The sequence below is a fragment of the Sus scrofa genome, chromosome 4 (assembly GCF_000003025.6).
Source record: "Sus scrofa isolate TJ Tabasco breed Duroc chromosome 4, Sscrofa11.1, whole genome shotgun sequence".
Lineage (NCBI taxonomy): Eukaryota > Metazoa > Chordata > Mammalia > Artiodactyla > Suidae > Sus > Sus scrofa.
Genome location: NC_010446.5, coordinates 2,754,745 through 2,781,587, shown reverse-complemented (window position 1 = coordinate 2,781,587; position 26,843 = coordinate 2,754,745). Strand labels below are relative to the sequence as shown.

Sequence of the window (26,843 nt, the reverse complement as noted above, 5' to 3'; positions counted from 1 at the left end):
TGTGGCCTCGTCCTGCACATGGGATTTCATGCCTATGAGCCCCTAACACAGCAGCCTCTTGGAGGCTGGGGTTGCTTAATTTACACATATTATGCTCATGATAAGGGAATTCTCACGTCAAGGATAAACTTATTTTTCCTTTGGCCCTACTTGTGAGAAGATTCAGACCTTGTCTGTGGGCTGTAACGAGTATTTGAGGACAGTTTAAAGCCCAGGCACACCAGCAACCAGAACTGACCTTGGCCATCCCTGCAAATACACATTTGCACACAGTCACCTATCCTGCCTCACCCCAAACTCTCGAGAATTGAGTATCTTTAAAGAATACCACCAAAATGATACCTTAAGCTTCTTAAAACCAAAAGACGTTAAAATCCTGGAAACTGCAATGGAAACTGCTCTCTGCATCTGAACGACATGCCCCCCTTCACCCTGAGTGGCGACGAGCTGTCTTCTGGCCTCGTACAGCACGTGCTGCGCCCTCCTCTCCTGGAGCGAGGGGTGGCCTTGCGCCAGTGTTCCGGCCCATGGCCCTGGCAGGGAAAACAGCACCTGCACGTGCGTGTCCTTGAAGAGGTTGGGGGAGAGACAGAAGGTCGCCTCTTCCTCCATCCGACCCTACCAGGTGGCATGCCACGGCTGCTGGCTGGCGGGATTCAGGCCTGGTGCCCTGGTGAGGGGGACTTGTTCTGCAGGACAGAGGGATTACCTCCTGTCTTAGGTAAGCGAGGGCAGTCAGTCCGTGCCGGGGCTGTCAGCATCCCCTTCACTGACGGATCACTACAGGCAGCTAAGGAAAGCGCTAGATCACTACTGACACGTAGGATGCAAGCTGCGTGGAGGCGTCAGTAAGTCAGAGGAACAGCAGGGTGAGACAGCCCAGTACCCTAAAGTCACTGTCAGATAGTGGCACGAAGCAGCTGGTAAGAAAGGCTTGAAGAAATAAGCGGCACGAGCACAACGTGAGCAAGAGGTTCCCGGTGGTGAGGCGCAGGTTACACCCAAGAAATGCAATTTCTGGAAGTGAGAAATACACGTGGCCAAGTGAAAAACCGAATGAACGGGCTGTCAGCGGAAGACACTACTTAAAAGGGAATTGAAGATGGAGAAGACAAATCTCAAGAACTCTCTCACACACACTGCCGCAGAGAGCGAGCGGAGATAGGTACCAAAGCCGAAAAAATACCTAGTTGACAATTAGAGGGATAATGGCATATACCTTCTGAATGAAAAACATGAATCTAAGGAAGCCGTCTTGTTCCAAACTGGATTTATAAAAAAGAAATCCACGCCTAAGACGTGGCGAGACTAGAAAAGACCAAAACGAAGGAGATTCTTCAACGTGCGGAGTGGGTGCAACCTCCTTGTGCTGTCTGGCGGGAGGGAAATGACCTGCATGAGTCCGCAGACGGGGTCTCAGCACAAGCCAGGACTGCCATCTCTGACCTCGATGCGACTCAAGCTAAAAGCTCACTTGAAAGAAAAACTCTAAAAACACCTACACATTTGGAAACACAAAAATAGACATAAATCCACAAAAGCTTTAGAACAAACTCTCAGGTTTTGAAACTCAAAACCAAAACGAAAATAACTGACATTATGTTAGAAAGAAAAACTTCCATGTGTGGAAGAGCTATAGTCATGGTTAAAACAAACTGGGAAAGAACATGAAGAACAAATATTCTAAAAGCCAAGGGTTACTGTGGCAAAGATCTACCAATATGAACAAGGAGAACATAATGGAAAACTGACGGAAAGTACACTTTACAAAAGGAATGTAAATGGCCCCTCCAGAGGGGAAGGTGTTTAATATCAACAGTAATCAAACTAATGTAAATAAAACAAATTATTATTTGTTGTTTATCAGACAGGCCAAAAAACCAAAACAAAACCACCCCAAAATGGTGACATTCGCTTATATTGTCATTAACTGAATGTCTGCCTTTGGTGCCTGGTTAAACATAATTTCATACAGCAATTTGACAGAATAATAGGCTAATATGTATTCATATTTAGTCCCGAGGAAACATCTCTTCAGCACAAGGAGGAATAACAAAGCAGGCTGCAGGTATAGAAGCATTAGCCTCGTACTAAACCGGGTACGGCATTGTGTGCACACCGGTCTCTTAAAGGCGGGAAAGGGAGCTACGTGGTTATTTATTAAGACTCTGACGGCGACAGGGTAGTTTCAATCTGCTCCGCTAGAATGTGTTACTACCCTTGTAAACACAGAAATTAAACAGCTATTTGTAAAGGGCTCAAGAGGAACAGAGGAGCCCTGACGTTCTCGGATAAGCTACCGTCCGGGTAACACTCTGATGACAGCCACAGTTTGGTTTAGTCCTGACTGACAAGCCCTCCTCTGCAGAGGCCGCAGTGGCAACCCGGGCGGCGCCCACTCGGTGCCGGCACCGCACCGAGGCCTTGACGTGGACCCTCTTAACTCCCCACCCCAAGCCAGTACGTGTGCATCTCCCAGACGCGGGAGTGGACGCCCAGGGCGCTACTGACCCAAGGACAGCAGAAGAAGAGCCGGCCAGGGGCGCTGCAGCCCGCCGCCAGAGCCCACCCTAGCGCCCCACTTCCCACCCCGAGACGGGCATGAACCCCCACGCGTTCCGAATCACGGAGAGCACAATGAGGGGGAGAGCACAGCACTCCAGCCAGACGGTACAGCAAAGGGAGCTCGGTGCCACCCTGGAACTGGACGTCGCCCGTGCCGTCCCCGCGTTTCCTTAACCATCCTGTAGGCTCAGAGATCTCCCACAAACAATAACCAGCGCACGACAGCAGGTAACTCCACTCTCATCAGCATCAGTGTCCTCTAAGAAGGCGTCGCGTTTACAGACTCAGGCTGCTCTGCTCTGGACTCCGCACTGGCCCGACTTTATACCTCGCCCACGCTCTCTGTCCCCGGCCCAAGGAAACTGCAGTCCTGAAGACACTGACGAACGGCCCAGGAGGCCTCTCTCCCGTCTACCCTCCCGTCCCCTCGATGTCTGTGATTTCTGGAAAGAAGCCAAATTCACACCAACTCGAATGCAATTTTTGAGTCTCATTTCAAACAAATCTTAAACTTCCTTCCTCTCTCCAGAAATAATTTACCACCCCACCTGACGGATACTTGCTTCTTTTTAACTGACTTTTCCTGCTGCTGAAAACACGTCAATACACTCTCTATGGAGATTTCCATCAGGCACCTGTTCTCCAGTGACACGCCAGGCTCTCACTGGGGCCTCTTACGGAGACAGGGTGGAACACAACCCACACTCTTCCTGCTCCCAGTGCCCCGGGGGCAACTCCAGAATCCAAGCCGCTGACCTGGCCCCTTCTCAGCTTCACACAGTGACTCCCCTTTCCAGGTCATCTCTAACTACCTGCTGGCTTCTTCCTCAATTCTCTCATCATTAGAAAAAAGCAAAAAAACAACAAACAAACAAACAAAACACTGAGATCAACCTTTTTAAAAAAAGAAGTGAAAAATTTTATGAGAGCCAAATTTGAACTTTGAGGCTTGTAAGCCGGGAAGACCATCTCAGAAAGCTCTAGGGACTGTTCCCGAGACAAACTTCTTATGTTAGTGTAGTTTCAGGTTACAGCAAAGCTGCAAAGGCAGCACAGGCGGGCCTGAACACCCTGGTGGCTTTCCCTGCAGTTCCACGGTACGGCTGGCGCGGCCACGGCATCCTGCAGACACATCAACACTGACAGACCCTACGCTCGGCTCAGTCCCATCAGTGTTTCCCTAAGGCGGCGTTTCTGTCTCACGGGATCCAATTTCATCATCACAGCTCCTGGGTTTCCTCTTGGCCCTGTGAGTTCCTCAGACTTCCCCGAGCCTGAGGTTTTCCCTGTTTTTGAAGATCTTGGCAGTTTCAACAGTACTGGTCTGGTAATTAATCGAATGTCCCCTCGGCATTTGGGACTGGCACAGGCACATCATCGTATATGGAATGACCAGCCAGCGGGGACCTGCTGTGCGGCAGAGGGAACGTTACCCAATATTCTGTGTCACCCTAAATGGGAAAAGAATCTGAAATCTGGATCCCTTTGCTGTGCAGCAGAAACTATCACAACGTTGTAAATCAACTACATTTCAATAAAACTTTAGAAAATGAAAAAATAAATCAAAAAAGATTTGCATGTGCTACACACACACTCACAGTCCCCTGAACCGGGCATCGTCTGTTTTCCTCACGGTAAAACTGGGGTTTTAGGCTTCTGGAAGGAGACCACAGAGGTAAGGTGTCCTCCTCAACAGGCCGCCTCCAGGGGACACGCCCATGCCAACGTACCTCGTCACTGCTGACGCTGACCCCGCCCACCTGGCTGAGGACCACCTGTCCGATTTCTCCACCGTCAAGTTCCTTACTCCCTACAGACCAAGCACAGCCCATCCTTTGCAGGTGCGATTTTATGACCTGCCTCCCCCAGGCTCCATCTATAGAAATTACCTGGAATTCCTGCGCCCAGGAGAGAGATCGCTTCCCACACATTTGTTCTTCAACTATTTACATGAGCACAGGCCCATGGGTATTGATTTCCTGCTCTGGGCTACAACCTGTCATCTGTTGCTCAGATGTCCCACCTTCGGTCAATGGGAGCGCCTTCCGCTGGCTCCTGTGATGCTTCCGTTTTGTGAGCACTTGCTCCTTCTTTGCACTACGGGGTGCTCCAGGTGCAGCTAGGTTCCCCCCAGGCCCTCCCCTGGGGCCAGAGGTCTGGGATCCTTTTACTGAAGAATGATAGCGAGAACCAAGATCTAGGCACTGGGTGCCGTCGGAGATCTTTTCAGCTGCCGGTACTCTGGCTCCCCGGGCGGGAGCCCCTGCTCCACAACTCTGGAGTCCATCTCCCCGGGAACCACCCTGGACAGGACGTACCGCCCCACGCCCTCCAGAAGCTTCCGCTTTAGCTCTCCGTCTATGATTTTTTACAACTCTGCTCACTGCCCGAGTCTTCCTTCCAGCTGGATGCTTCCTGAGGGTGAAAGCTCGCGTTACTCATTCCTGAATCTCCAGCACTTATGGGCCAAGGACTCAGCAGATGCTCAATGATATGTGTTAAACGAACAAATGAATAAAGAAATAAATGCATAAAGGAATGGGTATTCAAACAGCCAAACAGCAAAAGCTATTCCTATTTTTCAAAAACCTTCATTTGAAAAGAGATCGGATCCAGCAGTCCTCTGAGACAAGACCGTCAATGATTCCCTGATTCTAGTAATTTGTGTTTTAAGCAGTAGGGAGAGTCTTTCAGGCTAAAGCATGCTGCAAATTTCAAACAAAAATCGAAACCACAGTGAATGTTAGTTGTGGGTTTTTAAAACATCATTAATGGTATTATTTCTGTGCCATCAACTGAAGGACAGGGAAAATCTAGCTAAAGTAATTCTGCCTGAGATATCTCAGTTCATCACTAAATTTTTTCATTCAACTCCAACCAACTCCATTTTTGTCCTTATTTAATCTGTTAAGAGGCACAAAATATGTGACAGATGTGTCCACAAATACACAACCACAAATACTCAGTGAGGGCCTTAGACTCTGCGCCTGTCACGAGCCTCACACTTCACTAACATACCAAGTTCAGAATTCAGGCGAGGAATTTGCACACTGAAACAAGACAGACCACCCAGGTTACTGAGTCGCTTGGCACAACCTGGCACAAAGGAGGCTCAGGTAACCTCACAAACAACATTCATGTCCACCACCACCAGTTCTTATTTCAAATGGTTTCGTCACCAATTCCCCAAACTCCCCCGTAAACTCTTGTTTTCAAAGTAGGGGGATATTACACTTTCACGGTGTGACCCTGGTTAGTTGACATGGAAAGTCTAAAAAAAAAAATTCAAAGCCATGTCAAGTCTCTATTACAGCAGAGAACGTAAGGACGAGCTTTCACTTGAGTGCAGCAACATCTTCCAAAGAGCATAAGAAGCTTAGCACTGAGGGGGCCAGAAGAAGTAAGTGTTGGCAAAAATTGCTCCATGGCTAATGAAGGTAAAACTGGAAATAATATCCACAGTCTTTTGCTGGATTAATTATCAACAGATTAAGTGCAGAATTTATAGCCTCCTAGGACATAAGCCCCACTGTGTCCTATACCCATTCACAACAATCTAATACAACAGTCTGACACACATTAATTTCACTAGTGGAAAACTGCTCTGTTACTCGAAATTTTCTCATGCGTGAGTGTATTTCCCACAGTTCCATTGTTCTTTAACTAACGGGGGAAAAAAAACCTTAATAAACTTATAAAGAAACTATAACAATTCTACAGTTCAATATAAATTTAGAAATGAAACTCCACCTCGATATGGACAAATCTACAAAGTTATTATTTATGTGTTAACATGCCAAAGACACTGTTACCTTTAAGACACGTATCAACAGCTTGCCATGTTTCCTAAAACGGTGTCATCAAGAATCCTCTTCTTAATAAAACTTCCCTCTCCCAGACAAAAAAGTTTTAGAAATGGCAGTGTTGCAGATCTGATGTTAAACTTTAGGTAAAGACGAACTAAGGCGCCTACAGGTGGAAGAGCGCAGCTCTGAGCGCTGCCGGGAGAGCCCAGCCACGCCGTACTTACTCCAGAACTTCGTAGTTAGACTTCTTCTCCAGGGCGTTGCCCCGCATCTCCCAGTATGAGCGCCTGGAATCAGAGAAGATATAAACTTACACACGTACGGGAACGTCCGCGCTACTAAATGGCTAAAAACTGTGTGTGTGCGTGGGCACACATGTGGGGGTGGGGGGATATCTAACGACACTGCAGCTCAGCCACAAACATGCCAATCGACTGCGAAGGAAGAGCCAGTTTCTTTGGCGGCGTTATTCCGACAGCCTACGGCAGGTTAGGTCAGCGCAGACCATGTCTCCGCTGAACCACCTCATCTTCCCTTCGGATGAGAAGCAAGTCTGGCTCTTTGCAAAATGAGAAAGGAGACGCCAGCTGTAAACGGGACGAGCGGCCTTGGCTGCGTGTACTCAGTCTCCTCCTGAGAGACAGCAGCGCACACAGCAGGGGAGCGCCAGGGACGCCCGGGAAGGCTCGCCCGTTCCTGAGCAAACTGCATGGCACCTGCAGCAGAACCACCACAGGGCCAGTCCAGGTAACAGGTGCCAGGTCTGGAGAGAAAGGCTGCCTCCTCACCGAGAGTGCACACTCAGAATGCTACCGTGGGGTCCAAGCTACATGTCCACACAGTCTCAGACCTTCCTGGGGCCAAGTCCTTTCTCTAGAAACCTGCCACGGTGGCGGGGTGCCCTCTGCAGGGACAGTTATCCCGCAAAACGACAAAGCCTGGCTTGAGCCGCTTTGGAACACAGAAATTACCAACCATCTGGGGTAATTTCACAGGAGGATGGACAGTCAACAAGATCTTTCTCAACCTGTAATAATATTAATACTGGCTTGACTTTTTAAATGTGTCTGACTTTTCTCTGGAAAATACTAGATTCTGAAGGAGCAAAATTTTAAAGGGGCAAAAAGATCATTTAATTTGTTCTCCTGTTTTCTATTCATGTGGGAGAGACAAGTGGAGAGATGACTGTTTTGTGGCGCTTTTCCTCAGAGTGAAAAATCAGTGACGTCAAACACGGGAGGAGCAGGGATCAGCATAACGTGTGGGTGGAGGGGCACGGAGGGGCACGGAGGGCATCACGTGGGAGCTGGCGCTTCGGACTCCTCTTCCAGGTCCTGTATCACAGCCCTGCTTGCAGTACGAAGAGAGTCTCCGAGGACTCCCACCGTGAGGCAGAGCTAACCCTCTGACTGCAGAGGCTCGGGTGTGGATTCAATTCCTGGCCCAGAACAGTGGGTTACGGAGCCAGGGTTGCAAATGCAGTGTAGGTTATAGCTGCGGCTCGGATTCAATCCCTGGCCCTAAAACTTCCATATATGCCATGGGTGCAGCCACAACATTAAAAAAAAAAAAAAGAAGAAGAAGAAGAGTTGGGTTCCCGTTGTGGCTCAGTGTTAAGAACCCGACACTGTCCGTGAGGATGCAGATTCAATTCCCAGCCTCGCTCAGTGGGTTAAGAATCCGGCGTTGCCATGAGTTGTGGTGCAGGTCGAAGACGTGGCTCTGATTTGACCCCTAGCCTGGGAACTTCTATATGCCACAGGTGTGGCTATAAAAAGGAAAAGAAAATGAAAAAAAAAAAGTGTCTGGAGTTCCCGTCGTGGCGCAGTGGTTAACGAATCCGACTAGGAACCACGAGGTTGCAGGTTCGATCCCTGGCCTTGCTCAGTGGGTTAAGGATCCGGCGTTGCCGTGAGCTGTGGTGTAGGTGGCAGACACGGCTCAGATCCTGCGTTGCTGTGGCTCTGGCGTAGGCTGGCGGCTACAGCTCTGATTCGACCCCTAGCCTGGGAACCTCCATATCCCGAGGGTGCGGCCCTAGAAAAGACAAAACAAAAACAAAAACAAAGCCAGACTGCAAACCTTTAAAAAAAAAAAGGGCCTGCGTACGTGTCCCCTGTGAACGCTGTGAAGGGCATGGACGGGGACTCCCAGTGAGAGATGGCTTTCGTTACTGGGCTATGTGGGTAAGGCTGAAACCATTTTAATGAAGAGTTGAGAGTTACACTTAACGATGATTCGCTCTTTGCAGGAACTGTCACTTAATAGCCTTAGGTACTATGAAAAACAGTGATCTCGGGGGAAAATTATTTCTAAACGTTTTGAGTACACACGATCACATTTTAGCTAATTTAACCAACTCATTTAAACTAGCAGCCCAGGAGAAATTTTAAGTAAAATTATACCTGACAAAAGTAAAATATTCTTCTATTCAATGTTTAAAATGGGTAGCATAGAAGATGACATATGATAAGTGGTAAAAAAAAAAAAAAGTTATCAGAAATAAGAAATCCATTCTCAGGGAGTTCCTGTCGTGGCTCAGCAGTAACAAACTCGACTAGTATCCACGAGGATGTGGGTTCGATCCCTGGCCTTCTTCAGTGGGTTAAGGATCTAGCGTGAGCTGTGGTGTAGGTTGCAGACTCGTCTTGGATCCCATGTTGCTGTGGCTGTGTCACAGGCTGAAAGCCGCAGCTCCAATTTGACCCCTAGCCTGGGAACTTCCATGTGCCACAGGTGTGGCCCTTAAAAGACCAAAAAAAAAAAAAAAAAAAGAAAGAAATAGAAATCCATTGTCAGTTTTCACCCTCTGCTCTAAAGCTGTACAGTGCAACATGGCAGTCACTGGGCAGGTGTGGCTATTTATGCTCAAATTCAAACCACTGAGCTCCCTGAAGTAGTCAGTGTCCACCTCAGCCAGTGGCCTAAACACCGTCACAGGAGCTCCGTCTCAGACCTGCCTACATGCTAATGCTTTTATAAATCATTCCATTCTAACTCTAATGAAATACCATTTTACAAGATCTAAAATTAGCAATGTCAACTTAATTCAGATTAAGTCTCAAAATTTAATCAAGTTTCAGTCAGTATTTGATTGATGAGAAAAAAAACAGACAAACCTAGAAAAGGTAATGGAAAAAGCGAATGCATAAAGACCTCAGCATCTAGGTATCTCCCCCTTACCGTATCTCCAGACAACCCAGCTTCAAAGCAATGTCCTGGTCCACTTGGTCAGCGATCTCTAACATATAATCACTCTTCACCTACAACACAAAGGAACGGGGAGAACAGCGGCGTTTTAGGAGAACATGTTTTAGCCTCATTCAACAAATGCCTACCGAGTGCTGTTTACACACTTACACGCTGTGTCAATCACTACGCTAAGGCTGCAGAGAAAAATGAGTAACACTGGAGAGCACAGAATGAAACAGTCTTCTGGAGTTCCCGTCGGGGCTCAGTGGTTAAGGAACCTGACTAGCATTCATGAGGACGCAGGTTCGGTCCCTGGCTTCGGTCAGAGGGTTAAGGATCCAGTGTTGCCATGAGCGGTGGTGTAGGTCACAGACATGGCTCGGATCCAGCACTGCTGTGGCTGTGGTGTAGGCCAGTGGCTACAGCTCCGAGTGGACCCCCAGCCTGGGAACCTCCATATGCCACGGGTGAGGCCCTCAAAGAGAAAAGACCAAAATAAATAAATAAATAAATAAAACAGCCTTCCTCTAAGAAGAATTCATCTAAGAGCACTCGAGCACCATCTGAGGCACAATAATGTCAAGCTGCCTTCTACCCATCGCGTGTCGTCAAAGAGAAAAGATGACGGGAAGTCTTCATTTCCACACAAATGCGCAGTGGACATACTTTCTGAACTCAAACTACAGTCCTGGCAGCATTTTCCAGAGCTCAATTAATGCAAGGGTATTTCAAAATCCATTTAGTCCTTCAACTGAATTGCTTCCCCCTAACCTCTGACTCTAAGTGATTAATTGGCAAAGTGAAAGCTGCTTGAAGTCTTCCGTCAAGAGAAGGATCTAACAGAATCCTACAAACGCCTTCCAGGCAATGGTCAGGCTCCACTGAAGCAGCCAAGGGACGGGTGTCAGGAACTGAGCGCTCTTATCAGAGCTGAAACGCGCAGAGCCTCACGGATTAGCACTAGGAGGTCAACCTCTGCCACGGACTTTGAAGACAGGGACCTCATTCGGAACCTCAGTTAGGGAAACGCTAGTTCTTCCCCCAAGAAGGAGCTCCGTTCTTCTCACTGGCAGACCTGGATGACAAACACTGTACTCCATCATTACGTCATGAGTTTGACCAACACAAAACTCGGAAAGTGCCTTGTCTCCCAGGAATATTTCACGATACCGACCATTTTGCCTCCTGATCCTCAACCCTCATCACTGCTCTCTAGCCCTTCACAGAAAAAGCGTGTTGACCTCTGCCCTTGGAAAAAACCCCAAAGATCCTGTTCTTCAGCTACTGCTACCGCGCCTGACGGTCACTTGCTCAAAAGACTTCTACTGCCCGGTTAATGACTCTGTCCACCTCATGGGGACGTTTTATCACTACAACCTTCCCTTTCAAAGACCCCCAACTCCCCTCATCTCTTTATTTTAACTGCCTGGCAAAATGAACAGACACCGAAACCAACCACCCACCCCCTTCTCCACGCTCACTGCTGAGCAACTGGAGATGTGACATAGGCTTTGCTTTAAATTCACGATGACAAATCTCAAACGGTCACCTGAAACTGCTTGGAAACGCAGCAATGCCTGCCTGGGAAGCTTGCCAGCACAATGACTCGCACTTTCTCCAGTCAACCTGTTACATCTCCTCCTTGGAGAGCACAGAGAGTCTTCAGATGGGAACGCCCAGAACCTGTAAGCCGACAAGCACGAGAACTCACTGCGCTCACGACAGGAGCGGGGACCACTAGTTCTGGCCTCAACGCCACTTCCTCCGAAACCTTTGCTCTGCCTTCTGCAGCAGCAGCTACACCAAGGTGGTCACTAAAGACTGACTGAAGAGCGAGCAAATGAACGAATGAGAAAAGTCCAACTGGGGTTTGGATGACTCTGTGTGCAAATGTTATTTTCCACACAACACTTACAAGTATTAGTAATTTCTATTTCTTACATACAGTAGGCATATAAGACTGATTCAACAGAACTGAATTCTTCAGCCCACTAAATTAAGCAAAAAGCTTTGGTTCCGAAATCATTTTGTCTACAATTCGACTGGCTCTTTCTTCTATATAGCAAAAAATAAATCTAAATTTAAAAACTTTCTGCATCATAAGTAGGTTTATTACTGAACCCAAAAATGAAGAGATAAAGTCTGTATTTATACGAGTTAGAGAAGTACTACAGCTGTTCTGACTGAAACATTCAATGGATCTTAGTTTGGTATAGACTTCAATGCAACCACAGCAGAATATCAATTACATGTTGAAGAAAATTCATCATTACAAACTTATCTTAGGATTAATTACTATAATTTTTAAATACTATTCAAAGGTAGGAAAATGTAATCACGTGTTTTACTTACTCATCAAAACAATTCAAATTCATATTGGTTGCAAATATGAAAAAAAGGGAAAACAAAATTTGACAACCCTTCTGGAAGAAGCCATCTGCCCTCACCCAGCCCTGCGGCAGCTGCCCTCTGCGAGGCTGGAAAACCGCCCCCTGGAGGCCCCGCGCTCCTCCCGGTCACCCGGGCTCCCGAGCTGGTGTTCCCTGAACCCACTGCACTTGTCACATCCTGATGCTGTGCTCATGCAACTTTCTTTACGACTTGGGGTTTCTAACACCCGTGTTCATTCTTTTTTTTAATAAAACATTTCTTGACTTTCATCTCTTAACTCCCAGCAGAAGTCACTACTTTCACTTGCGAGATAAATGCAATTTATTGAATATTAAAGTGTGTGTATGTATAGATATCTAGTTGCTTAAATATATTCAGCGCCACGCCAGATGTATAATAACTCTCATGTAATCTTCAAATCATCACCGTGAGTCGGACACTACTATAAACCCCAATTTATAACCTTAGGAAAAAATCTCAGAGAATGAAGACAGCAGAGGAACGGGCTATTGCCTCTGAGGCTAAGTATGATGCTGTTTCAGACACATTACCTACGGTCTGTGTTGTAACTCTTCAAGACAGGCTTTAGCCCTGTTTACCTAAGGTCGCGCAGCAAGAGTTAAAGCTAAAACCTGATCCACGGACCCGCCAGCTCCGACTGTGGGTGTATCTACACCTGCTAGTGAACTCTTAGAAAGGGTAGACACTCTCTACAAGAAGGAAGGTTCATGACAAGTGAGGGCCACATCCCAAAGCCTGGGATCCCCAGGACCTAACAGCCTGGCTTCACGGGCATTTCCTAGTTTGCCACTCTACTGCGCGCTGTGCTCTCTGTTTAGACCATGGATTCCTACCGTTTCTTAACTCCAAGTCCAGCAAGTTTGCAAGTCTTTTCAGAAAAGACCTCTGAAGGTTGTTTTCTGTTTATTTACATTAGTTTCCATGTTGATTTCAATTTCCTACTTAAAAAATAGGAGGTATCTGGAGTTCCCTAGTGGCACAGAGGGTTAAGGATCTGGCACTGTCCCTGCTGTGGTGTGGGTTCAATCCCTGCCCCGGGAACTTTAACATGCTGCGGGAGCAGCCAAAAAATAAATAAATAAATAAAAGATATTAAAAAAAAAAAAAGAAAAAATGGACTTCCTTCTGTAGGCAAGCATTACATTTATACTCATGAGTTTTTCATCTTATTCTCCAAGAGAATTAAAGCACAGCTTTTAATAAAAGCCACTCACATCTCTAATAAAAAGTACTATCTCAAATTACTCATAATTTATTCCACAGGCCAAGGCAATGCTTTGGCTGCCACACGAGATTCTTTTCTGAATACTAGCAGCTACACAGATTTATCAAGAAGGCCTGAAAGCCCGTGGTCTGAGTGTAAAGAAGATGGGACTCGGGCGTCCCTATGGGCTCAGCGCATTAAAAACCTGCCATAGCATCCGTGAGGATGCAGGTTAGATCCCTGGCCTTGCTCAGAAGGTGAAGGAGCTGGTGCTGCCACAAGCGGCAGGGTGGGCCACAGATGCCACTCAGACCTGGCACTGCTGTGGCTGTGGTGTAGGCCTCCACTGCCGCTCCAATTCAACCCCTAGCCCGGGAGCTTCCATATGCCACAGGGGTTGCTGTAAAAATAGAAATAAAAAAAGCAAAGAAAAAGAAGTGGCTGAGGGCAGACAGGTGTGTACATTAGCATTTATATATTTCACTTGAGTGATTCTGGGCAGTGAGTCAAGCTGGATCAACTGTCAAGCACGCCTCCCTGAGTTTTGTCAGATCAGAGCGGAGTATTTGTATACAGAAGGAACTCAATGGCAGCTCCCAATTAAAACAAGCTCCCCAATCTTCCTCTTGTACAGTTAAGCTACACAAATATATAAAGACTTATGCTGAGTCATATGCTTTTCCCACAAGTCAGTAGGTCACTCTACACATATTTACCGAATGTCTACCATGTGCCAGGTAGAGCAGAGAACAGAACTTGTATACGGAAGGTACAGAGACAGAACGGTGGGTAAATTCTGATTTGAAAATGACTGCTCTGATGTTAGGCTGAGAACAGGCTGTAAAAGGAGACGACCACCGCTGGAAAGTTAGAAAATCTGCATGACGCCAAGGGCCAGCACTGTCCATTTATAAGGGAAAGGCAACCACGAATTATACCAGAGGTACTGGGAGAATCATCTCAACCTTTTAAAAGAAGATCTCATGCAGAGTGCACACATTTACATATGCGCACGCACCCCAATCGGATTTCTCAAATCCCAAAGCACCGCATAAGGCGCAGAGAACAGCGCTGCGATGGCCAGGGGCCGGGGCAGGGGGGGTGCTACGGAGCCCCACGGAGCCCCTCCGTACGATGAGGTGGTTGGGGTCGTCATTACGGTGGCAGTTACAGCCCTACACCTACGGCAAGGCTGCAGAGAACCACACACACTGCTACACACCCATACGCGCCATCTGAAGGTGACCTCTAGCCTACTCGAGGGCGCTGTGCCACTGCCATTCCCTACTTTTACACTCTACCGCATCACGACTGTGACGGAAACGGCGTGACCACACACATCTGTCAGCACTCACTGAGATGTACACTGAAATTGGTGATTTTTATTGTATGTAAAATTACACCCGGAGAACTCATTTTAAAATAGTAGCAATACTTATGTGCTCTATGCGAAGAAACGTGCAGCTGCTATGGAAAGCGCGCCACAGAAGACAGCACTTAAAGTGAAGAGCTGGCCACAGACGGAGCAAACAACCCTGCGGTGCCTGAAGGGTGAGGGCAGGGGGGCGGGCGAGCCGGGAGCTCGAGGTCAGCGGGTACAAGCTGCTACACACACGAGAGGTAAACAACGAGGTCCTACCGTGCGGCGCCGGGAGCCAGAGTCGATATCCGCTATAAACCGCGACGGAAGAGAAGACGGCAAAAATACGTGTACGTGTGACCGAATCACTTTACACCGGAAACGAACACAACACTGTAAACCAACTGTACTTCAATTTTAAAAAGAGAGTTAATGAATGAAAGGAAACTAAGTCCAGGAAAAGAAGGGGAGTCATGCAGAAAACGGTTCATTCAGCAGCCTGGGTTGCGCAAACCTACACACTCTCAAAAGGACGACTGGTCCTCGACTGGTCCTGCTGACCTCCTGAAATGTCCTGCTAAAGGTCCTTCTGCACACCTGAGGCCTGCCACCCTCCTCCCAGTGTGACTGGGTGGCTTCTGTGAACCATGCTATTATGATGCACACCTGCTTGGTCTACCTGAGGTCCCAGAGGTGCTATATGCTCATGAGATGGAGCCCAATAAAAACCGCTAACACCCATGCCCAAGAGCGCCCCAAGCTGGCCAGCCCTTGCACCTGCTGTTGTCCCACGTGACTCCCCTGAGAGGGGAACCAGGGAAGCTTCTCTTGGCTTCCTCTGGATGTCACCCCACATACCCTTTCCCTTTGCTGCTCTTCCTTTGCATCTTCTTGCTACAATAAACTACAACCACAAATGTAACAACCTCTGAGTCCTGTACATCCTTCTGATGGGTGACTGAGCTTGAGGGTGGCACTGGGGACCCCGCGAGATGAGCATGCCTCCCAAAGAGTCTGTCAAAGGCCCTGAGGGGGACTAAAGGCACAGTTCACGGCAGGGAAGAGCAGCTTCGCGGACGACCGTGTCCTCTGCCTCCCACTTCTAATGTCTTTTATAGAGAAGGGAGAACAAGCAATAGGGGCCAAATAGTATACACATGACAGTTTACCTAAGTCCTCCATAACCACAGCACCTCCTGAATCACCAAAAACATACAGGAGTGGAAAAGGAGATCACGTTATGGAGATGTACCTTATTAAATCCATGAAAGAAGTACAGAAAACCCATCTTCGGATTAGTCAGATCTGTAATTAATGTCCGCCTCTTTCTGGAAAAGGACAGCTGATTAATTCCCACACTGAAAATGTCAATTTTAAACTAAAATTTCCCACCTGGCCCTACCACTTCAAAATGTCTTAACTGACAGAAAGCTTTACAGCCAAGAAAATACAGTTAAAGAAATCATTTTTGATAATACAATTATCTGAATAAAGACATAAAAATTAAAAATAGGTCGGAGCAAAGGAGTTCCCCTTGTGGCTCAGTGGTAATGAACCTGACTGGTATCTATAAGGACAGAGGTTCGATCCCTGGCTTTGCTCAGTGGGTTAAGGATATGGTATGCTGTGGCTGTGGTGTAGGCCGGCAGCTGCAGCTCCGACCCCTAGCCTGGGAAATGCCATACGCTTCAGGTGCGGCCCTAAAAAAAAGAAAAAAAGCAGTAAAAGTAACAGAAAGATTGATCAACAAAACTAAGTGTGCCCTGGCACCTCACATGGCTCTGCAGTGTAGGTTGCAAACCATAAAGTTACGGTTCTGGACTCAGCATCTTCTTCCTACTGGAACTCGTTTTGCCAAATAAGCCATGAACTGTGTTACAGTCTCATGTTTTTTTAGAGCCAACAGGTGGATATACTCATTTTAAATCTGAACGTATTTGTAGGAGAACCAAGGAGAGCCTCATGTCAGACCCAGGCATCTTAAAAGCTGAAAATGCCAGTGGTGTCACAGAGTCCCCAGACGAGTTCAGCATCCTCAACGGCAAGTCAGTGGATGTGACAACTTCTAGACTAAGCACGGACACAGCCCGTCACACTGACGGCCACCGCTGCTCGCAAAAGGCCATCAGTCAAATACTCCTTCAACAACTCAGAGAGACACAGCAGAAAGGAATGTTATACGACAGAAAAACTTCCCTTTCAAGGTAAAACATCCTATTCATGCTTTATAATAAGCCATTGCCTTGGTCATCAAAACAATGTCTTAGACTCCTGCTCTACAGTGAATAGAGTTATGACAAGATTCTGGTTTATTTTTAGAGTGCGCTGATTAATATCATTCAGCATATTCTAAAATGGGTCAAAACCATTTCGTGACTCATGTGTGGTGCGTCAGCCTGGCAGTCACGTTTAGGACACCTTTAAATGCAAGTATGTGCATCTGCAGAGCAATGCCCCGGAGCCCAGACTCAGCACGCCACTGACGGGCCCTCTCCTCCCACGCTCTCCAAAACAAAGACGATGAGCACGCTGGAGAGAAATTTCAAAATGAAAGCGTAAGATCACGGTAGTTTATGGTAAGTTTTCTTTCTCTTTCATGGGATGGGACTGGCATCGAGGAAATCTAAGCATAATTCTTTTATTTCTACCCTGAGAGAAGAACTCCTAAAAGGAAACGACACGAGCGTCCCCAGCGCGGACCCTCAAGACTCCCACGTGTGGAGTGCCACACGCCGCCAGACGCCTAACACACACGCAAGAAAACACGCCGCTGTGAACGAGCGTCAGTGCAGGCCACCACCAAGAGGGGCAGCCTGGACGCCGGGTGCTGCAGTCAGATTCAGAACAGAGGCAGGACCCCACAGGAAAAGACTGAAAAAAAAAATTAAAAGGCAGAAAAATTAGTAGACACTAAGGGCCAGAAAAGATGGCCTGGCAGACTGAAAAAACCGAGGGGAGGATAAAACTTGTAAAAAAAATATATAAATAAAAGTCCAACAAATGCACTAGCTATCCAATTGGTCACAGCTGGAAATGGATCTGACTAGTATCCATGAGGACACGAGTTCGATCCCCGGCCTTGCTCAGTGGGTTAAGGACTCCGGAAACACAGGGACCCGCAGGTCCTGCCTGCACAACACGGATGGAGCGGCAGAAACAGTGAGAATCCACATCTAGTTTGTAATAAAACTGCGAAATGCTGAGGGCGCAGTAATGGCCTTAAAGCCACACAGAGAGAGAAGACAGATGCCAGTGGCGAGAGACTAGGACAGCCAGCTTCCTAACTGCAGCCGCAGGAATCGAAGGCAGCAGAAACTACCACCCCAGTTGTGAGGAAAACCACCACCACCGGCAACACCAGCTTTCCAGCGGGAAGAAAGAACACAGAGACACAGGGGCTGGGAAGGGCACACACTGGGCCCTGCACGGCAGCCAGAGAAGACCTGCCAAGGAGCGACAGAAGCCCACAAACGTCCACATGCACAAGGATGAAACAAGTCCTAGCAGGGAGTTCCCGTGGTGGTGCAGTGGAAACAAACCTGCCTAGGATCCCTGAGGCTTGCTCAGTGGGTTGTGGATCCGGCATTGCCGCGAGCTGTGGTGTAGGTTGCAGATGCGGCTCAGATCCCCTGTTGCTGTGGCTGTGGTGCAGGCAGGCAGCTGTAGCTCCAATCCGACCCCTAGCCTGGGAACTTCCATATGCCACAGGTGCGACCCTAAAAACATAGCAAAACAAAAAAGAAACAAGTCTGGGCAAAGGCTCAACAACCGGTTCAAAGGAACCACAGTCTCCAAGCACAACGCCAATTATCGAAGAAATGAACCAAGAGGAGTAACACTTTAAAGCCCCATGTGCTCACTGAAAATGGGAAGTGCTGAACAAAATGCGTCTTAGGGCCTCCTGGAAGGCCTCTGCGAGCTGGATAACAAAGGGACACAAGCAAATCAAAACGCTACTCAGACTAACGACAGGAGGCAGAGGGCTCAGGGGAGGACAGGGGTCAGCTTGCACTCTAAGGCCAGAACTGAAAACTGCACACGCTCACCGTGAAACCGACAACGGCATCCCAGGAGACCCTAAAGAGGTAAATGCTGAACCCCCAGCCTGGTACTCACTGTCCACAGACCGCAAGTCACGGGGGACAATCGTGTTCCGCGCCGTCAACTCAAGAGCCCACACCGTAGGTACCTGAGCAGATGAGACCATGGAGCACACAGCGGCTTGGGCAGGCGCCCAGGATCGGAGCGGTGAGACGCAGAACAAGCCCCACACGGGCTCGCCACCTTCACACGCCTCGGCTTTTAAAAGACCACTCCCCTGAACCCCACAGACCGCGATCAGATAGGTTCTACTATGGGAGAACATCTGGGGTACACGGGCCGTCACAGGTCCAGAAGCAAGGTTCTCCGAAAGGAAGAACTAGGACAACCTGGTAACAGTGTGAAAGGGACAAAAAGGTGCCACCTTTCAGGTTAGCCTAGAGATTACAGGAAGGAAGAATGGTGAGCTATTTAGGCCCGCATCATGCGTTCTGGAAATCAGCGTCACTAAATCAATGTCACAGGGACCCGCAGTGGGCGGATTTTTTCAAAGAAGCCATACCAGTGACAGAGAGCTTCCACAAGCGACCAGGGTGCAACAGAAGCCCGTGGGTTAGCGAAACCCTCCTGTCCCCTCCTTCAGCAAAGCCGCCGCTCAGCAGACTGCGGAGGGCCCAGCCGAGCCCCAGTAAGAGGCGAGACGCTCCCGAGGCCTGGGAGTCGCTTCTGCAGAACGCGTGCCCCCGCCCCGAGTGCAGCTGGGACGGAAACGGCTTGCGTCTTTCCCCTTGGGCAAAGGAAGCCCCCTCCCATCAACTCCGAGTTATTGTAAACGCCTGGCACCTACCCTTCCTACCTGACTCTACCTCACAGTCCAGAGGACAGCCCGAGAGCCGGTCTCGGCATCCTAGCAAACCCACCACCAAACCTGCCCACCACCACCGGCCCCTAGAGCTGCCCTCCTCTCGCTCTGCCTCAATGGCTGAAGAGCCCCCAGTTTGCCTGCAGCCTTTTAAAGACTCAATCCACCCCCAGTACTGCCATCGCATCACGGTGGTGTTATTTTTTTTTTTAATCTGATCGGCTATTTGCTAATGAAATAATTAAAATGCTCGCAATAATCTGCAGGAGAAAACCTAAAACCCTCTCTTTACATGATGTGGTCCCACCTCTCTCACCCGCTTCAGCTCAAATTTAAAGGCGCCTCTCTCTCACCTGTGAAGGGGAGGACTCCTCAAACGACACTCTGCAGGGGGCACAGGGGGGTGTGGCGGGGGGGGCTCAGGGTTCCAAACTCCCTGTGTCAGCACATCCTCCCCCCACCCCCCAGGCAGTCAGAGCGGCTATGCTGCCAGCCAGACAGGACTGGACACAAAGCAGCTGCTTCCAGACAAGCTGCTAGACTGAGGAACTGAAAAGTGCCCGTTGCGTCATTAGTTTCTGCATTCTTGATCCACAGTAGACATGTAATGAACAATTTTATAAAAATAAAGACAGGCGGTCCCGTCATGGCGAAGTGGTTAACGAATCTGACTAGGAACCGTGAGGTTGCGGGTTCGATCCCTGGCCTTGCTCAGTGGGTTGGAGATCCAGCGTTGCCGAGAGCAGTGGTGTAGGTCGCAGACGCGGCTTGGATCTGGCGTTGCTGTGGTTGTGGCTGTGGTGAGGCTAGTGGCTACAATTTCGATTAGACCCCTAGCCTGGGAACCTCCATATGCCGAGGGAGCAGTCCCAGAAAAGGCAAAAAGACCAAAAAAAAAAAAAAAAAAAAAAAAAAGACAAAGTGCATTTAATTGCAAAATTATACATTAAATTAGACCCTTTTTTTTGCACTCTTCACAAATACATACAAGTAACATTTATTTGATTGTAAAATTGTTTTGGTTGATTTATGTTACATATATATACTGCCTAATACTTCACAAGGTAAAAAGAAAGCCACCCTTAAGTGTTCTGGTTTTATTATACAAACGGCTTTTAAAATTATATGGATATAGTTGGCTCTGAATAAACATCTGACATGTTTGTTGACATTCAGACATGATAATTATACTCGAATTAAAGACAGAACAATAGTTGAGTCACTGAGGATTTACTGTCTCCACTTAAAATTATCTTCTAAGATTTGCCCAAGCATACAAAAATTCACAAAGTGTCAAAAATTCAAATTCATCATTTCTTACTAGTTAAAAGAATCTCACTGCCATAAAGTGACAAATTTATATTCTCCCAAATGTTAGGTTTAATCTAATTCTAAAATAAAACCATGAAATAAACAGCATTCAAAGAAACCAAAAAAAAAGGGGTATGCAAGTACTTCGTACCTGTTGATAGAAGAAATTCAGAGTTGGCTTGTCCTCAGTAAACTGGTTTAGAAATCCTTTTGGCAAATAACGAATTCTCAATTCGTATCTAAAAAATAATTAGCAGAATAGAAGAATCAGAAATAAGTAAATTTCTCAACTCAGAGTTTACAATAATATTATTGTGAGTATGGCAATGCCAATTACTCTGAAATATTATTTTAAAATAAGTTAAAATACAATCAATCTATAAATACAAATTTTGATCTTTCAGCATAAAAATGTGCATGTGTGTGTGTTGCAGCCCCAAGATTCCGCAGGAGATAGAGCGTGATGAGAAGCTCAAAGGGCACCCGGAGTCCCTCCAGCCCCACCGGCCGGGGGCAGCATCAGCTCACACCCCCCACTCCACAGGTGTGCTCTACCGCCTGGGATCTCGCAGGAGGTACCCTTCTGGGTCTGGCTTCCTCCAGCCAGCTTCAGGCTCATGAGCGTCACCCCTATGGGGTCACTGCGGTTTGCTCAAGGCTGACGAGTGCCAACCGTTTGATGTACAATTACACACCCACACCGCCCTGAAGGCCCCTGGAGTGGTTTCCACTTTGGGGCTCTTCAGAACCATGCTGCTGTGAACACTGTTTCTCCTCCTCTAAGAAAGTTATTTTGCTCAGGCAGCCAAATTTCGGGCAGGTCAAAACCACGAATTTCACCAGAGTGCTCGGTGTGTGTCTCTTCTGCGAGTGCGCGCGCGCACGTCCACCCACGTGAACACCCGCACGCATGTCTGCCGTGTGCACCTGCAGCAGCACCAGTGCCGGACTGTAACAAGCACACGCATGACACCACAGCCAGGGCACACGTCCCAGACAGACACTAAGGAAGAGGCAGCAGCCTCGCTCGCAGGCGCGGGCTGTTCTGGCTCCTGGACACCCTCGCCTCTCACCTGCTCGCTCAGTCACTCTGATACGGACTGCAGAGCACAGTGGTTCCGTGCACATTTCCTTGATGAATAACGAAAACGGCCCTTCATCATACGATAACTGGCGGTTTTGGTTGTCTTCTTTTGCGAAGTGTCTGCTAAAGCCTCTGTCCTTTTTTCTATTTTGTTTGTGCCCCGCCAAAAGATCTGCAGGTATTCTTTACATATTCTGGATGAGAGGTCTTTATTAGACGTAGTGAATACCTCCCTACCCCCACTCTAGGACTTGACTTTCATTATTTTAATGGTACCTTTCAAAAATTATCTTTAAAATCTTTTTATTTTAATAGCATCTTTTGAGGAAGAAAGTTTGTAATTTTTATGCAGTCTTATTTATTCTTCTCAGTATTTTCTTTTAGTGCTTTGTTTATATTTGCCTACACAAAAGCTATAAAGAGATCTATTTTTCCTAAAAGTTTCATAAATTGATCTTTTAACAATACATTAGGGAGCTCCTGCCGTGGCTCAGTGGAAGCAAATCTGACTAGTATCCATGAGGACACAGGTTCAATCCCTGTCCTCGCTCAGTGGGTTAAGGATCTGGCGTTGCTGTGAGCTGTGTTGTAGGTCACAGACGCAGCTTGATCTGGCACTGATGTGGCTGTGGCCGGCAGCTACAGCTCCGATTCGACCCCTAGCCTGGGAGCCTCCATATGCCGTGGGTGCAGCCCTAAAAACAGACAAAAAAAAAAAAAAAAAAAAAAAAAAAGCCATGAAAATGTATTACCTCATGAGGAAAATAATAAAAACAAAGTAATCAATATAATTTTTTAAGTTTAACCGAGGTGGAAGCATGCAAGATAGATGTACACAACGTCTGCCGGGATGTTCTGAGTGTCCTCTTCACTTTAGGTCGCAGGAGCTCACTAACTCACACAGACAGTCCACACCGGGCAGCTATTTACAGAGGCGGAACGGCTTTCATTCACTTGGCAGTGAGGACTTACCAGGTACCCTATATGCGCCATTTCTCCTGATCAACACACTAATCTGAGAATAAAAGTGTAATTCTTCATATCTAGCAGACCAGGAAAGCGATGGCCAGCTAGAACAGGCAACCGGTTCCAAGGCTGCATGTCCCGTAATCAAACAGGCTACAGGAGGCCTTGGTATTCTAACGACAAAAACGGGTCCCGAACCACACATCTGGCAGCCGTGCCCTTAACACCCAGCCCTGGGAGGGTGGTGCCGCCATGAGCTAGCGCTCAGTGGCTGCTGGGAACGTGACGGCCACTGCGATCAGCACTTCCACCAGCGACTTCTCTTAATCAGCAACAACCCTACAAGAAGCAGAAAGGACACGCGCTCTGGACCAAGACCGCGCGGGCTTAAATCCTGGCGCCATCGCTCACTCGCTGTCTGCCGTTAGCTCTCAGCGCCTCGATTTCCTTGCGAAGAGACCCAGTTGGCGAACTGCGGAAGAGCCGCACAGTCATGGGCCCGTCGTCACAGCGATCTCTGCGGCTTAGTTACCACGTTCGTCACCACTCAACAGACACTTATTTTGGCACCAGTCATCTACCAGGCACAATTCAAGGGGTTGGGGGTACTTTAGTGAGTAAAACAGGCACAAAGCACCAGCCTTCAAAAGTTTATACTTGGTGGTGGGAACCAGACGGCAAACACATCAGCATGTGTGAGGTGGCAGGTAATGTGATGAAGACAAATAAGCAAGGTATGGGGCGTGACAGAGGATGAAGCGCTATTTTAGAAAGGGAGTTGGTGAAGGATGCTCTGGCTCAGTGACACCTGAGTGTGACCTAAAGGAAGAAAGGAGGGAGTCTGCAGGTACCACAGGGAGAGCAGGTGGAAGGCCCCTCGGGCCGCAGCATGCTGGGGAGGACAAGGCGGCTACAGCCCACCGAGCGAGGGCCATGAGCAGAGGGGCTGCAGAGACAGTGGCAGATGACACGGGACCCTCCGCATGATGGTGGGGCTTGTCCCCAGGGGGAGAGGAAGCCCCAGGAGCACTGCGGCCAGAGCAGTGACCTCCCACTTCTGAGGTCTAGTCAGACGACAGATACCACACAGAGCAGACAACAGGAGCCAAAGACAGCCCAGAGGTGGCTGGAGAGAAATACTGACCAGGTTACTATTTCACCTTATTTTCAAAGATGGGGGAAAAAAGAATTTTAGGGAATTAGGTAATTCTCCCAAGGTCCCACGACCATTAAGAGGTGGGCCTGGAGGTCCACTCCAGCTGAAACCCACATGAATGACAAAGGCGGACGCAACGGAGAGAAAGCGCCGGTGGCTCAGAAACAGAGGAACAGAAGCTGGCCCTGCGAGTGGCGGCAGGCAAGGCCTTTGGATTGCGTGGAGCGATCCGGCCCCTGCTTCAACCCCCTGTCGTGTAGCTTATTCACCCTCACAAGCCTCCTGACACTCTGCTCCCGTCTCTGCCTTCGATTCTAGTCCAGACACCCCCCGCCCAGGCCTTAAACCACAGCACCTGACATCCCGACACCCCTCTCTTCCACCACACGGACCGGGCCGGGCTCGCTGCCTTCTGACACACGTTTCCAGGTCTCTGGGCACTCTGCGGACAGCAGCTAACGCGAGCACGCCCCACCCAAAGCCCTCCTTTTGCCTCTACTCTTCAGTAATGCCGCCAACGTCTAACTTCCTCAGTCCTCCCCCAGCTCCGAGCACCAGAACCCCCACAAGCTCCGCAGCGGGTGGTGGGGAGGGGTAGGAAATGTGTCTGAGAAGGAGGGCTTTGGGTGGGGCGGCTCTAGTTAGCGGCTGCACAGAGTGCCCGGAGGAAGGCTCTGAGAACCCTGACACTGACAAGGATTGCCTGGCCAGGTTGTGCGAAATAAAGTAGAGCCTCACGAAACTACAGAGACGCTCCAGATGAAAACCACCAGTACCACGAGTCACACTGTCATCACAGACGTCCCGATAGAATGCAAAGAGGAAACCGGCATCTTAACTGCGTGGTTTCCCCCAAATGCATAAGCTCAACATAACCACAAAACAAACAAACAGCATAAAACCCACACACACCACACAAACCCACATTGAGGGACATGCACAAATAACCAGCCAGTATGCTTTAAAAGGGTCAAGGTCATGAGGGACAAAGACAGCCTGACAATCTGTCCCAGATTAGAGGACCCAAGGCCACAAGACACTGAGAAGCCCTGTGGTGCCCTGATCCTGGTCCTGGGCCAGAAGACTGACCACTGTGAAAGTGGATGACTCTGCAGATTGCTTACTGATACCGTATCAATGCTACGTTCCCGGTTTCAATAACTGCACTGTTTAAGGGAGACTTTAACACGTAGGGAAGCTGGCTGAAGGGTACCCGGGATTTCTGTGTACTATTTTTGCAACTTTTGATACATATTGAGGATAAAAAGGAAATTCCCACATACGTAAGACTGATTGCACTGTAACAACTACCCACCAGAACCAGTCTTAACCAGCTTGCTCAATAAACATCAGTTCTGTGGCCACAGACAGAAATTTGCTCGTCTCTGTCATGTCAGTGTCTGGTGCAGCACCATCCAGCAGATGTTTAACTAGTATGTAAGCAAATCTGGAAGTCCATCCTATTTTTTCAAGCCATCACTTCTAAGTTTATCAGAATGTTCCTCTATTAGTGCTTTAAATCTTCTATAACTCTTGCTGAATTCTGTGTTATAATGAAAGACTGGCTTTTCAAATTAAGGTATAAGCACTCAAAATGTCATTTCAAGATAACACAGAAAACTATCAAAATACAATCTAAAACTTCCTAAGCTATCATTAGTCATTTTCTTTTATCATTTCTGAAAAAGGATACCTTTCCTCTATATAAAAGACTTTTTCTCCTGCAAAGGTCTGAAGAAAAAAAAAAAAATCACGTCTTTGCAGAGGGAGGAGCTGTTCCACAGCCGTGAGCAGGAGAACCTGAACCCCACCTTGTAACAATGGAAAGGAGTTTCTTTTTCATTGGCTCTTCAGAAGCCCCACAGTACCTGCTCAAATGCCAGGACAGCCTCTTAGACCTTGCTCTCAAAGCCCTGAATATTTCCCCCAAAGCTCTTAGTCCATTTACATCTGATTCATCCACTCAGAAGTCAGCCCATTTCATGGAGGTGACTCCAGATAATTCAGTCATCCAAACTGAGTTAACGTGCGTTCCCGATGTGGCTCAGCAGGTTAAGCATCTGAGTAGTATCCGTGAGGATGCAGGTTTGATCCCTGGCCTCTGTGATCAGTGGTTAAAAGATCCCACGTTGCCGTGAGCTGTGGTGTAGGTCGCAGACGTGGCTCAGATCTGGTGTTGCTGTGGCTGTGGTGTAGGCTAGCAGCTGCAGCTCTAAGTCAACCCCTAGCCTGGAAACTTACACATGCTGCAGGTGCAGCTCTAAAAAGACCAAAAAAGCCCCCCAGGGACCCTTAAACCTAACGAGTTTAAAGCATACAACTCAATGGTGCTGCCGTTTGGCAGATCCGCACTGCTGTGCTGAGACTTCCTCCGCCATCCTGTGCTTTGCGGCTGAGACGCACCCACAAGTCCCTACACTTCGTCTCTCCGACGTGTGGGCCACTCCGCAGTGACCTCCCCATCGCTGGTTCGGGGGCTGAACACTCCTGGGTCTCTAGGCTAGTACGGGAATGTTAAGTCTCTTGAGGACAGACTCAAGTGGAACAGCAGGACTGCAGGACGCCAGGTCTTTTCCCAGCTTACATTCTTCCCAGCAGCGCAGGCGGGACCCTATCAGACCACAAGCTCTCCACCACTGCCGGGCAATTAACCCTTTGCCACCCAGACAGTGTAGGATGGAAGCTAATGGCCCACGAGCATCCCCCTGGTCACTAACGAAGCTGGTGGTCTTCCTGAGGCCACTCATCAAACTTGTCTTCTCTCCTATGAAAATACCTTGGTGTCTCTTGCCCATGTGTTGAGCTGTTTACAATTTTCATGTTGATCAGTAGAAGTCTTGACTCCATCTTCTGTCCAACACACGTGCTGCAAATATCTCCTCAC

At 48.2% G+C, this 26,843-nt stretch overlaps 1 protein-coding gene across 40 annotated transcripts in view; it reads right to left on the bottom strand.

Moving 5' to 3' along the window:
* The window catches only part of PTK2 (protein tyrosine kinase 2), a 239,455-nt gene that overhangs the window by 114,473 nt on the left and 98,139 nt on the right, over positions 1–26,843 (bottom strand). For all 40 annotated transcript variants that reach the window (XM_021088851.1, XM_021088853.1, XM_021088840.1 and 37 more), the window contains 3 exons: positions 20,905–20,992; positions 9,555–9,634; positions 6,596–6,658 (listed from right to left, as the gene is read on the bottom strand). In XM_021088851.1, the coding sequence (XP_020944510.1) occupies positions 6,596–6,658; positions 9,555–9,634; positions 20,905–20,992 (231 nt within the window). The remainder of the gene's footprint in view (positions 1–6,595; positions 6,659–9,554; positions 9,635–20,904; positions 20,993–26,843) is intronic.